This window comes from Melospiza georgiana, chromosome 1 (genome assembly GCF_028018845.1).
Source record: "Melospiza georgiana isolate bMelGeo1 chromosome 1, bMelGeo1.pri, whole genome shotgun sequence".
NCBI classification, from domain to species: domain Eukaryota; kingdom Metazoa; phylum Chordata; class Aves; order Passeriformes; family Passerellidae; genus Melospiza; species Melospiza georgiana.
The window spans coordinates 153,960,264-153,972,914 of record NC_080430.1 but is presented as its reverse complement, the minus strand read 5'-3'; the positions used below and the strand labels follow the sequence as shown (position 1 = coordinate 153,972,914).

Genomic DNA, 12,651 nt, shown 5'->3' with positions numbered 1-12,651 from the left:
TTTTTTTTTTGCCTTAAAAATCCCTTCCCGGCGGGAACGCGCTCGGATTCAATCCCGTTCGGAAAAACACGGAGCAAAGGTTTCTCCAGAAAATATCCGGAGAAATAACTTTATTAAAAAAAACATAAAATAAAAAATTCCCTAAAATCCCCCCGAGTCTCCCGTTAATAAAATTCGGATCCGATGTTGGTTTCGGGAGGGGAATAAAAAAGAGGGAAAAGCAACAAATCTCCCTAAGGGGATAAAGCTCCAAAATTTTAGCGGAGCAATAAAATCAAGGTTCTGTCAAAGGTGATTTTAGTTGGATTTAGCCCTGGAATTACGGAATCACGGATGTGAGGAATTGCTTAATCCCCTTTTCCTCACCGACTGGACCGTGTGAGTGGAATTATGGAATTATGGAATTATGGAATTCCCCCCTCCTGTTCCTGTTCCTGTTCCTCCTCCTCCTCCTGTTCCTGTTCCTCCTCCTCCTCCTCCTCCTCCTCCTCCTCCTCCTCCTCCTTCTGTTCCTCCTGTTCCTCCTCCTGTTCCTCCTCCTCCTCCTCCTGTTCCTGTTCCTCCTCCTCCTCCTGGATTCCCGAGAGAAAGGCGTCACCTCTGATCCCGGTGCTGTCCCCAAATCCATGATGGAATCCAGATGGATCCAAATCCATGGCAGAATCCAGATGGATCCTCAGATCCATGGAGAAATCCAGAGGGACCCCAAATCCATGATGGGATCCAGATGGACCCCAAATCCATGATGGAATCCAGATGGACCCCAAATCCATGGAGATATCCAGATGGATCCCCAAATCCATGGTGAAATCCAGATGGATCCTCAAGTCCACGGAGGAATCCAAATGGATCCCCAAATCCATGGAAGAATTTAGATGGATCCTCAAATCCATGTTGGAATTTAGATGGGCCCCAAATCCATGGAGGAATCCAGATGGACCCCAAATCCATGATGGGATCCAGATGGATCCCCAATTCCATGATGGAATCCAGATGGATTCCCCAAATCCATGTCAGAATTTAGATGGATTCCCAAATCCATGACAGAATCCAGATGGATCCTCACATCCATGGTGAAATCCAGATGGATCCCCAAATCCATGTCAGAATTTAGATGGATTCCCAATTCCACGACAGAATCCAGATGCATCCCCAAATCTATAGTGGAATCCAGATGGATTCCTAAATCCATGTCAGAACTTAGATGGATCCCCAAATCCATGACAGAATCCAGATGGATCCCCACATCCATGATGGAATCCTGATGGATCCCCAGTTCCATATCAGAATCCAGATGGATCCTCAGCTTCATGGAGGAATCCAGATGGATCCCCAAATCCATGATGGAATCCAGATGGATCCCCAATTCCACGGCGGAATCCAGATGGATCCCAAATCCATGTCGGAATTTAGATGGATTCCCAATTCCATGGCAGAATCCAGATGGATCCTCAAATCCATGGTGAAACCCAGATGGATCCTCAAGTCCACGGAGGAATCCAGATGGATTCCCACATCCTTGGAGGAATCCAGATGGATCCCCAAATCCATGTCAGAATTTAGATGGATTCCCAATTCCATGGCAGAATCCATACGGGCCCTCAAATCCATGGTGGAACTCAGATGGATCCTCAAATCCATGTTGGAATTTAGATGAATCCCCAAATCCATGTCAGAACTTAGATGGACCCTCAAATCCATGGAGGAATCCAGATGGATCCCCAAATCCATGTTGGAATTTACATGGATCCCCAAATCCATGGAGGAATCCAGATGGATCCTCAAATCCATGGAGAAATCCAGATGGACCCCACATCCATGGCAGAATCCAGATGGATCCCCAATTCCATGTCAGAATTTAGATGGATCCTCAAATCCATGGAAGAATTTAGATGGATCCTCAAATCCTTGGCGGAATCCAGATGGATTCCCAAATCCATGTCAGAATTTAGATGGATTCCTAATTCCACGACAGAATCCAGATGGATCCCCAAATCTATAGTGGAATCCAGATGGATTCCCAAATCCGTATCAGAATCCAGATGGATCCTCAAATCCATGGAGGAATCCAGATGGGCCCTCAAATCCATGGAGGAATTTAGATGGATTCCCAAATCCATGTTGGAATTTAGATGGATCCTCAAATCCATGATGGAATCCAGATGGATCCCAAATCCATGGCAGAATCCAGATGGATCCTCAAATCCATGGAAGTGTCCAAGGCCAGGTTGGAGCAACCTGGGATGGTGGAAGGTGGCCCTGCCCATGGGAATGGACGGATTTCGGGATCCTTCCCGCCCAAACCATTCCACGTTCGAGGTTTTCCCTGGAATCTCCACCTTGGCCTGGTTTGTGTCCCCAAGCCAGACGTTCCCACCCAACCTGGAACAAAAAAACCGGGACAATCCGGAAAACCCAACCCGAACAAATTCCCAAAGTGGGCACCGAGGACTTCCACAGGAACGGGGCCGCGGTCGCATCTCAGAAATCCCGATGGATAAAATCGGACAAATCTCAAGGTAAATCCTCATGGATTTTTCCTGGCTAACAGATTCCTTGGATTGAAGGATGAATTTTAGGATCTGTGGATGCTCCATCCATGGAATTTTCCAGGTTGGGTGGGACGGGGCTTGGAGCAACCTGGGATGGTGGAAGGTGGCCCTGCCCATGGAAATGGATGGAAATGGATGGAAATGGACGGATTTCAGGATCCTTCCCGCCCAAACCATTCCACGTTTGAGGTTTTCCCTGGAATCTCCACCTTGGCCTGGTTCGTGTCCCCAAGCCAGACGTTCCCACCCAACATGGCCTTGGAAAACCCGGGACAATCCGGAAAACTCAACCCGACCAAATTCCCAACGTGGGCACCGAGGACTTCCACAGGAACGGGGCCGCGGTCGCATCCCAGAAATCCCGACGGATAAAATCAGACAAATCTTGAGGCAAATCCTTATGGATTTTTCCTGGCTGCGGTCGCATCCCAGAAATCCTGACGGATAAAATCGAACAAATCTCAAGGCAAATCCTTATGGATTTTTCCTGGCTAACAGATTCCTTGGATGAAAGGATGAATTTTAGGATCTGTGGATGCTCCATCTGTGGAATTTTCCAGGTTGGGTGGGACGGGGCTTGGAGCAACCTGGGATGGTGGAAGGTGGCCCTGCCCATGGAAAAGGCTGAAATTCCACGATCTTCCAGTCCTCTCCCATCCCAAACCATTCCATAATTCTGCAATTCCACCATTCCGCATCCACCGGCACCGAACGGCCCCAAACCCATCTCCATCCCCAAAATCCCCCTGCTCCGGGAGGATCCTCCCGTTCCCAGGCTCGGAGATCCCATCAGCACCTCGGGAAGGCGGCACCTCCTCCCCGATGTCCCACACGAGAGCGCCGGCCCGGCCGGGAATTCCCGTTCCCGCCCAGCCGCCGTTCCCGGGAACGGGAATTCCGTCCCGCATTGGTCTCCTCAACCCGGCCGGCTCCTTAACGCGGTCAGAAGCATCAATTAAGGGAGGATAATTGCATTAATTAACGACCCGGAAAGCTGCGGCTGCTCCGTGCCTGGAATGGTCCCAGGTTGGGTTGGGTGCCTGGAATGGTCCCAGGTCGGGTTGGGATGGTGGGATTTGGGAAGGAATTCTTCCCTGGGAACGTGGTGAGGGGCTGGGATGGAATTCCCAGAGAATCCGTGGCTGCCCCTCGATCCCTGGAAATGTCCGAGGCCAGGTTGGATGTTGGAGCAACCTGGGATGGTGGAAGGTGTCCCTGCCCATGGAAAAGACTGAAATTCCACGATCTTCCAGTGCTCTCCCATCCCAAACCATTCCATAATTCTGCAATTCCACGATTCCTCATCCGCCGGCACCGAACGACCCCAAACCCATCTCCATCCCCAAAATCCCCCTGCTCCAGGAGGATCCCCCCGTTCCCAGGCTCAGAGATCCCATCAGCACCTCGGGAAGGCGGCACCTCCTCCCCGATGTCCCACACCAAAGCGCCGGCCCGGCCGGGAATTCCCGTTCCCACCCAGCCGCCGTTCCCGGGAACGGGAATTCCGTCCCGCATTGGTCTCCTCAACCCGGCCGGCTCCTTAACGCGGTCAGAAGCATCAATTAAGGGAGGATAATTGCATTAATTAACGACCCGGAAAGCTGCGGCTGCTCCGTGCCTGGAATGGTCCCAGGTTGGGTTGGGATGGTGGGATTTGGGAAGGAATTCTTCCCTGGGAACGTGGTGAGGGGCTGGGATGGAATTCCCAGAGCATCCGTGACTGCCCCTGGATCCCTGGAAATATCCAAGGCCAGGTTGGACGTTGGAGCAACCTGGGATGGTGGAAGGTGTCCCTGCCCATGGAAAAGGCTGCAATTCCACGATCTTCCAGTCCTCTCCCATCCCAAACCATTCCATAATTCCGCAATTCCACGATTCCACATCCGCCGGCACCGAACGACCCCAAACCCATCTCCATCCCCAAAATCCCCCTGCTCCGGGAGGATCCCCCCGTTCCCAGGCTCGGAGATCCCATCAGGACCTCGGGAAGGCGGCACCTCCTCCCCGATGTCCCACACGAAAGCGCCGGCCCGGCCGGGAATTCCCGTTCCCACCCAGCCGCCGTTCCCGGGAACGGGAATTCCATCCCGGATTGGTCTCCTCAACCCGGCCGGCTCCTTAACGCGGTCAGAAGCATCAATTAAGGGAGGATAATTGCATTAATTAACGACCCGGAAAGCTGCGGCTGCTCCGTGCCTGGAATGGTCCCAGGTCGGGTTGGGTGCCTGGAATGGTCCCAAGTCAGGTTGGGATGGTGGGAGGTGCAGGAGATGGACAAAGATGGATTTCAAAGCTCCTTTCCAACCCAAACCATTCCACCATTCCGTGATTCGCGGCTTTTAATCCATAAAAAAATGGAGGAGCGACACGAACGTTGTCCTTGGGAATGGGGCACCGGCTCCCTTCTCCTTCCCGAGGGAAATTGTCCCGGCCAGGAGCTCCCCAGAGCGGCGGGAGCGGCCGCGGATGTGCCGTGAACCATCCCGTGAAAAATCCCGTGGATTTTCCTTATCCAGGGAAATCACTGAAAACCCACAAAATTAGAATTGCCAGTCCTAAAAGCGAATTTCAAGTGGACGAGAAATTATTCCTTCAGGGAATCCTGTAAATCTAAAATATCCCTGAGGTGGAGAAACACCTTTTCCTGATGTTTTTCCTCCTTGGTTTGTGGAGGATCCAACTCAGTGGAGACCCACCAGGACTCGAGCATGAGGAACCATCCACAAAACATCTCTACCCAAACCTGCAGGACTTTGCTCTTGGAGACCACCAGCACTGGAAATTCCTGATTTTCTCCCACCCGGGCTCTAAACCCAAATTTCCAATCCTAAAAATGAATTTCAGAAGATGAGAAATTATTTCTTTAGGGAACATCTAAAATACCCCTGAGGTGGAGAAACACCTTTTCCTGATGTTTTTCCTCCTCGTTTCTTGGAGGATCCAACTCAGTGGAGACCCACCAGAGGTTGAGCACGAGGAACCAACCACAAAACATCTCTACCCAAACCTGCAGGATTTTGCTCTTGGACACCACCACTGGAAATTCCCAATTTTCTCCCGCTCGGGCTCTAAACCCAAATTTCCAATCCCAAAAACGAATTTCAATAGGATGAGAAATTATTTCTTTAGGGAACATCTAAAATATCCTTAAGGTGGAGAAACGCCTTTTCCTGATGTTTTTCCTCCTTGGTTTTTTGGAGGATCCAACTCAACGGAGACCCACCAGGACTCGAGCATGAGGAACCATCCACAAAACACCCAAGACCTGCAGGACTTTGCTCTTGGACACCACCAGCACTGGAAATTCCCGATTTTCTCCTGCTGGGACTCTAAACCCAAATTTCCAATCCCAAAAACAGAGGGAACCTCTAAAATACCCCTGAGGTGGAGAAATGCCTTTTCCTGATGTTTTTCCTCCTTGGTTTTTTGGAGGATCCAACTCAGTGGAGACCCACCAGAGGTCGAGCACGAGGAACCAACCACAAACCATCTTCACCCAAGACCTGCAGGATTTCTCTGCACTGGAAATTCCCGATTTTTTCCCACCCGGGCTCTAAACCCAAATTTCCAACCCTAAAAACGAATTTCAAGAGGACAAGAAATTATTCCTTCAGGGAATCTTCTAAATCTAAAATACCCCTGAGGTGGAGAAACACCTTTTCCTGATGTTTTTCCTCCTTGGTTTTTTGGAGGATCCCACTCAATGGAGACCCACCAGAGGTCGAGCATGAGGAACCAACCACAAAACATCTCTACCCAAACCTGCAGGATTTTGCTCTTGGAGACCACCACCACTGGAAATTCCCAATTTTCTCCTAATCGAGCTGTAAACCCAAATTTCCAATCCCAAAAACGAATTTCAGAGGATGAGAAATTATTTCTTTAGGGAACATCTAAAATATCCCTAAGGTGGAGAAACACCTTTTCCTGATGTTTTTCCTCCTTGGTTTTGTGGAGGATCCAACTCAATGGAGACCCACCAGCGGTCGAGCACGAAGAACGATCCACAAAACACCCAAGACCTGCAGGATTTTGCTCTTGGACACCACCACTGGGAATTCCCAATTTTCTCCCACCCGGGCTCTAAACCCAAATTTCCAACCCTAAAAACGAATTTCAGAGGATGACATTATTCCTTCAGCGAATCTTGTAAATGTAAAATATCCCTGAGGTGGAGAAACACCTTTTCCTGAGTTTTTCCCTCTTCCTCCTCCTCGTTTTTTGGAGGATCCAACTCAACGGAGACCCACCAGAGGTCGAGCACGAGGAACCAACCACAAACCATCGTTCCTCCTGGAGACCACCACCACCGCCACCACCGCAAATTCCCGACTTCCTCCCACCTTTACCTTTCCGTTTCCTCCTTCACCACCGAGTAGTGGCCGGGCTGGCGGCCGGGGCGCTGCTCCTGCCCCTTCTCGCTGCCCTCCAGCTCCTGCTCCAGGGACGAGCTGGTGCTCCCCTCGCGGCTGACATTGCTGCTCCGCCCGGGGCTGTTCTCCGTCGACGCCCGCGGCGACTCCGTGTTCTGCTTCAGTGTCTGCAGCTTGGCCAGCGGGATGATGTCGCAGTTCTGGGGCCGGTGCCACACCGTCCTCTGCGTGGTGGCATTGTAGTAGTAGAAGCGCGAGGTGTTGGGGTCGAAGAGCTCCCACCACTGGTTCTCATTGGTGCGCTTGATGCGCACGCCGGCCGGCGGGTCCCACACGCACTCGCCCGTGATCAGGTTGGCGTACATGCGCTCCCGGGTGCGGGGCTCGATGATTTCCACCCATTCCAGCCTGGGAAGGGACAGGGAGAGAAGGGGAACGTCAACCAAGAGACCTTGGAAGGTCACCCAAGCCACCCCATGATTTTGTGGTTTGACGACGTCACAGGATGGAGAAGAGCGACTGCTCAAATCTTCCTTGCACCCACACTGAGTCCAAGACTTGATAAATCCCACCAAGTGTCCAAGACTTGATAAATCCCACCCATTCCAGCCTGGGAAGGGACAGGGAGAGAAGGGGAACATCAACCAAGAGACCTCGGAAGGTCACCCAAGCCACCCCATGATTTTGTGGTTTGACAACGTCACGGGATGGAGAAGAACGACTGCTCAAATCTTCCTTGCACCCACACTGAGTCCAAGACTTGATAAATCCCACCAAGTGTCCAAGACTTGATAAATCCCACCCATTCCAGCCTGGAAATGGACAGGGAGAGAAGGGGAACGTCAACCAAGAGACCTCGGAAGGTCACCCAAGCCACCCCATGATTTTGTGGTTTGACAACGTCACGGGATGGAGAAGAACGACTGCTCAGATCTTCCTTGCACCCCCATCAAATATTCCATGTCCAAGACTCGATGATTCCCACCCATTCCAGCCTGGGAAAGGACAGGGAGAGAAGGGGAACGTCAACCAAGAGACCTCGGAACGTCACCCAAGGTCTGATGATTCCATGATTTGGCAAAGTGCGAAACGGAGAAGAGAAACGGCTCAACTCTTCCTTGCACCCCCATCGAGTCTCCTGTGTCCAAGACTCGATAAATCCCACCCATTCCAGCCTGGGAAAGGACAGGGAGAGATGGGAAACATCAACCAAGAGACCTCGGAAGGTCACCCAAGCCACCCCATGGCTTTCTGATTTGACAACATCATGGGATGGAGAAGAACAACTGCTCAACTCTTCCTTCCAGCTCCATCAAGTCTCCCATGTCCAAGAGTCGATGATTCCCACCCATTCCAGCCTGGAAAGGGACAGGGAGAGACGGAAAATTTAACCAGGTCCCTCCCAGCCCCAGCCATCCAATGATTCCGTGATTTGACGCGAGCACGGGATGGAGAAGAGCAACCGCTCAACTCTTCCTTCCACCCCCATCGAGTCTCCTGTGTCCAAGACTCGATGATTCCCACCCATTCCAGCCTGGGAAAGGACAGGGAGAGATGGGAAGCACCAGCCAAGGTCTCTCCCAGTCCTGACTCTCCGATGATTCCACAATTTGACGCAAACACGGCATGGAGAAGGGCGACTGCTCAACTCTTCCTTGCACCCCCATCAAATATTCCATGTCCAAGACTCGATAAATCCCACCCATTCCAGCCTGGGAAAGGACAGGGAGAGATGGGAAACATCAACCAAGAGACCTTGGAAGGTCACCCAAGCCACCCCATGACTTTCTGATTTGACAAAATCATGGGATGGAGAGGAACAACCGCTCAACTCTTTCTTCCAGCTCCATCAAGTCTCCCATGTCCAAGAGTTGATGATTCCCATCTATTCCAGCCTGGAAGGGAACAGGGAGAGATGGAAAATTTACCCAGGTCCCTCCCAACCCCAGCCATCTGATGATTCCATGATTTGACGTCAGCGCGGGATGGAGAAGAGCGACCGCTCAACTCTTCCTTGCACCCCCACTGAGTTTCCTGTGTCCAAGACTCGATGATTCCCACCCATTCCAGCCTGGGAAAGGACAAGGAGAGATGGGAAGCACCAACCAAGGTCCCTCCCAACCATCCAATGGTTCCGTGACTCGGCGCTCGTGGAAGAAGAGCAATTTGACAACTCGTCCTTCCACCCCTATAAAGTCTCCCATGTCCAAGACTCGATGATTCCCACCCATTCCAGCCTGGAAAAAAAACATGGAAAGAAGGGAAAATCCAACCAAGATCCCTTCCAACCCAAACCATCCAATAGTTCCGTGACTTGATGCTCACGGGGTGGAGAAGAGCAATTTCAGAACTTCTCTTTTCACCCTGTAAAGTCTCCAAGACTTGATAAATCCCACCCATTCCAGCCTGGAAAAAAAACACGGAAAGAAGGGAAATCCAACCAAGATCCCTTCCAACCCAACCATCCGATAGTTCCGTGACTTGATGCTCACGGGGTGGAGAAGAGCAATTTCAGAACTTCTCTTTTCGCCCTATAGAGTCTCCAAGAGTTGATAAATCCCACCCATTCCAGCCTGGAAAAAAAAACACGGAAAGAAGGGAAATCCAACCAAGATCCCTTCCAACCCAAACCATCCAATAGTTCCACGATCAACCTTCACAGTGAGCGCGGGATGAAGACCTCACAACTTCTTCCACCCCCACAGAATTATTTACACAAAACACAGAATTTTCCAAAGGTTTTCCGGCCAATCCCCGATTTTCAGCTCCCAGGGAAACCCAACAAGGCTGCAACACACACGCTCGGGGTTGGAGCATCACAATTTCCACCTGGGATTGTGGCGTCCACCCCGAACCCTTGAAGGTCCAGAGCCGGGGATCAAACCACATTCCATGGGGGAATGGGAAGGGCTGGAATCACCAGCCTGGAGATGAACTTCTCCTGCACCACCCACACCACCCAACCCGGCAGCATTCCCCGCAAAAACCCCAAAAAATTCTGGATTCGACCTCATCTGGTGCAGCTGGAGCAGATCCCGGAGCTCCTTCCCGCCCTGTCCCGGTTTGGACACCGGGAAAAGGCGTCGGCTCCGTGGGCCGGGTGACAACCACAACCAAAGAGCCGGGCCGGGTGACAACAACAACCACGGGTGGCACCGTCAGCACCGAAACCCGACGGTGACGGGGATGGAGATGGCGAGGGCGGGACAGGCCCAGCCGCGCCTGGGATCCGCGGGAAGGGATGGAAACGGGGATGGAAACTGGGATGGAAACTGGGATGGGATCATGGGATGGAAACTGGGATGGAAACTGGGATGGAAACTGGGATGGAAACTGGGATGGGCTGGGATGGGATCATGGGATGGAAATTGGGATGGGATCATGGGATGGAAACTGGGATGGAAACTGGGATGGAAACTGGGATGGGATCATGGGATGGAAACTGGGATGGGCTGGGATGGGATCATGGGATGGAAACTGGGATGAGGTGGGATGGGATGGAAACTGGGATGGAAACTGGGATGGGATCATGGGATGGGATGGAAACTGGGATGGAAACTGGGATGGAAACTGGGATGGGGTGGGATGGAAACTGGGATGGAAACTGGGATGGAAACTGGGATGGAAATTGGGATGGGATCATGGGAAGGAAACTGGGATGGAAACGGGGATGGAAACTGGGATGGGATCATGGGATGGAAACTGGGATGGGAACTGGGATGGGGTGGGATGGGATTATGGGATGGAAACTGGAATGGAAACTGGGATGGAAACTGGGATGGAAACTGGGATGGAAACTGGGATGGAAACTGGGATGGGATCATGGGATGGAAACTGGGATGGAAACGGGGATGGAAATTGGGATGGGATCATGGGAAGGAAACTGGGATGGAAACTGGGATGGAAACGGGGATGGAAATTGGGATGGGATCATGGGAAGGAAACTGGGATGGAAACTGGGATGGAAACTGGGATGGAAACTGGGATGGGCTGGGATGGGGTGGGATGGGATCATGGGATGGAAACTGGGATGGAAACGGGGATGGGATCATGGGATGGAAACTGGGATGGAAACTGGGATGGAAACTGGGATGGGCTGGGATGGAAACTGGGATGGAAACTGGGATGGGAACTGGGATGGGATCATGGGATGGAAACTGGGATGGAAACTGGGATGGGATCATGGGATGGAAACTGGGATGGGATCATGGGATGGAAACTGGGATGGAAACTGGGATGGAAACTGGGATGGGGTGGGATGGAATTTGGGATAGGATGGGATGGAATCATGGGATGGGATCATGGGATGGGATGGGATCATGGGATGGAAACTGGGATGGAAACTGGGATGGAACTGGGATGGGCTGGGATGGGATGGAAACTGGGATGGAAACTGGGATGGGATCATGGGATGGGATCATGGGATGGAAACTGGGATGGAAACTGGGATGGAAACTGGGATGGAAACTGGGATGGAAACTGGGATGGAAACTGGGGTGGGATCATGGGATGGAATCATGGGATGGAAACTGGGATGGAAACTGGGATGGGATGGGATGGGATGGAAACTGGGATGGGATGGGATGGAAACTGGGTTGGAAACTGGGATGGAAACTGGGATGGAAACTGGGATGGAAACTGGGATGGGATCATGGGATGGAAACTGGGATGGAAACGGGGATGGGCTGGGATGGAAACTGGGATGGGAACTGGGATGGAAACTGGGATGGAATTTGGGATAGGATGGGATGGGATGGAATCATGGGATGGGATCATGGGATGGGATGGGATGGGATGGGATCATGGGATGGAAACTGGGATGGGATCGTGGGATGGAAACTGGGATGGAAACTGGGATGGAAACTGGGATGGGGTGGGATGGAAACTGGGATGGGGTGGGATGGAAACTGGGATGGAAACTGGGATGGGATGGGATCATGGGATGGGATCATGGGATGGAAACTGGGATGGAAACTGGGATGGAAACTGGGATGGGATCATGGGATGGGATCATGGGATGGAAACTGGGTTGGAAACTGGGATGGGCTGGGATGGAAACTGGGATGGGGTGGGATGGGATCATGGGATGGGGTGGGATGGGATCATGGGATGGAAACTGGGATGGGATCAAGGGATGGAAACTGGGATGGAAACTGGGATGGGGTGGGATGGAATTTGGGATGGGATGGGATGGAATCATGAGATGGGATCATGGGATGGGATCATGGGATGGGTTGGGATGGGATGGGATGAGATGGGACGGGATGGTCCCATGGGCAAGGGGACACCTTTCCCCCTCCCAGGGTGCTCCAAACCCTGTCCAACCTGGCCTTTGAAACTTCCAGGGAACCACAAATTCTCTGGAAATTCCACTCCAGCACGTCACCACCCTCACAGAGAAGAATTCCTTCCCAATATTCCATCCATCCCTGCCCTCTGGCAGTGGGAAGCCATTCCCCGTGTCCTGTCCCTCCATCCCTCATCCCAAATCCCTCTCCAGCTCTCCTGGAGCCCCTTCAGTCTCTGAGGTCCCCCTGGATCCGTCCCTTCTCCAGGCTGGACATTCCCAGCTCTCCCGTCCTCTCTCCAGCCCTTGGAGCCGCCCCAGGGCCTCCTCTGGAATTGCTCCAGCAATCCCAGGTCCTCCTGCTGTTGGATCCTGGTGCAGAATTCCCGGTGGGATCTCAGGTCAGAATTCCCTCTTTCCCTGCTGCCCACGCTGTGGG

At 52.2% G+C, this 12,651-nt stretch overlaps 1 protein-coding gene across 3 annotated transcripts in view; it reads right to left on the bottom strand.

Moving 5' to 3' along the window:
- The window catches only part of ARHGAP39 (Rho GTPase activating protein 39), a 169,637-nt gene that overhangs the window by 62,475 nt on the left and 94,511 nt on the right, over nucleotides 1-12,651 (bottom strand). For 2 of the 3 annotated variants that reach the window (XM_058028080.1, XM_058028095.1), the window contains exons 1-2: nucleotides 7,964-8,073; nucleotides 6,902-7,333 (exon numbers count right to left, since the gene is read on the bottom strand). In XM_058028080.1, the coding sequence (XP_057884063.1) occupies nucleotides 6,902-7,333; nucleotides 7,964-8,055 (524 nt within the window). In that variant the 5' untranslated portion in view covers nucleotides 8,056-8,073. Of the gene's footprint in view, nucleotides 1-6,901; nucleotides 7,334-7,963; nucleotides 8,074-12,651 lie in introns of those variants that run through there. The other variant, XM_058028088.1, reaches the window with a different exon arrangement.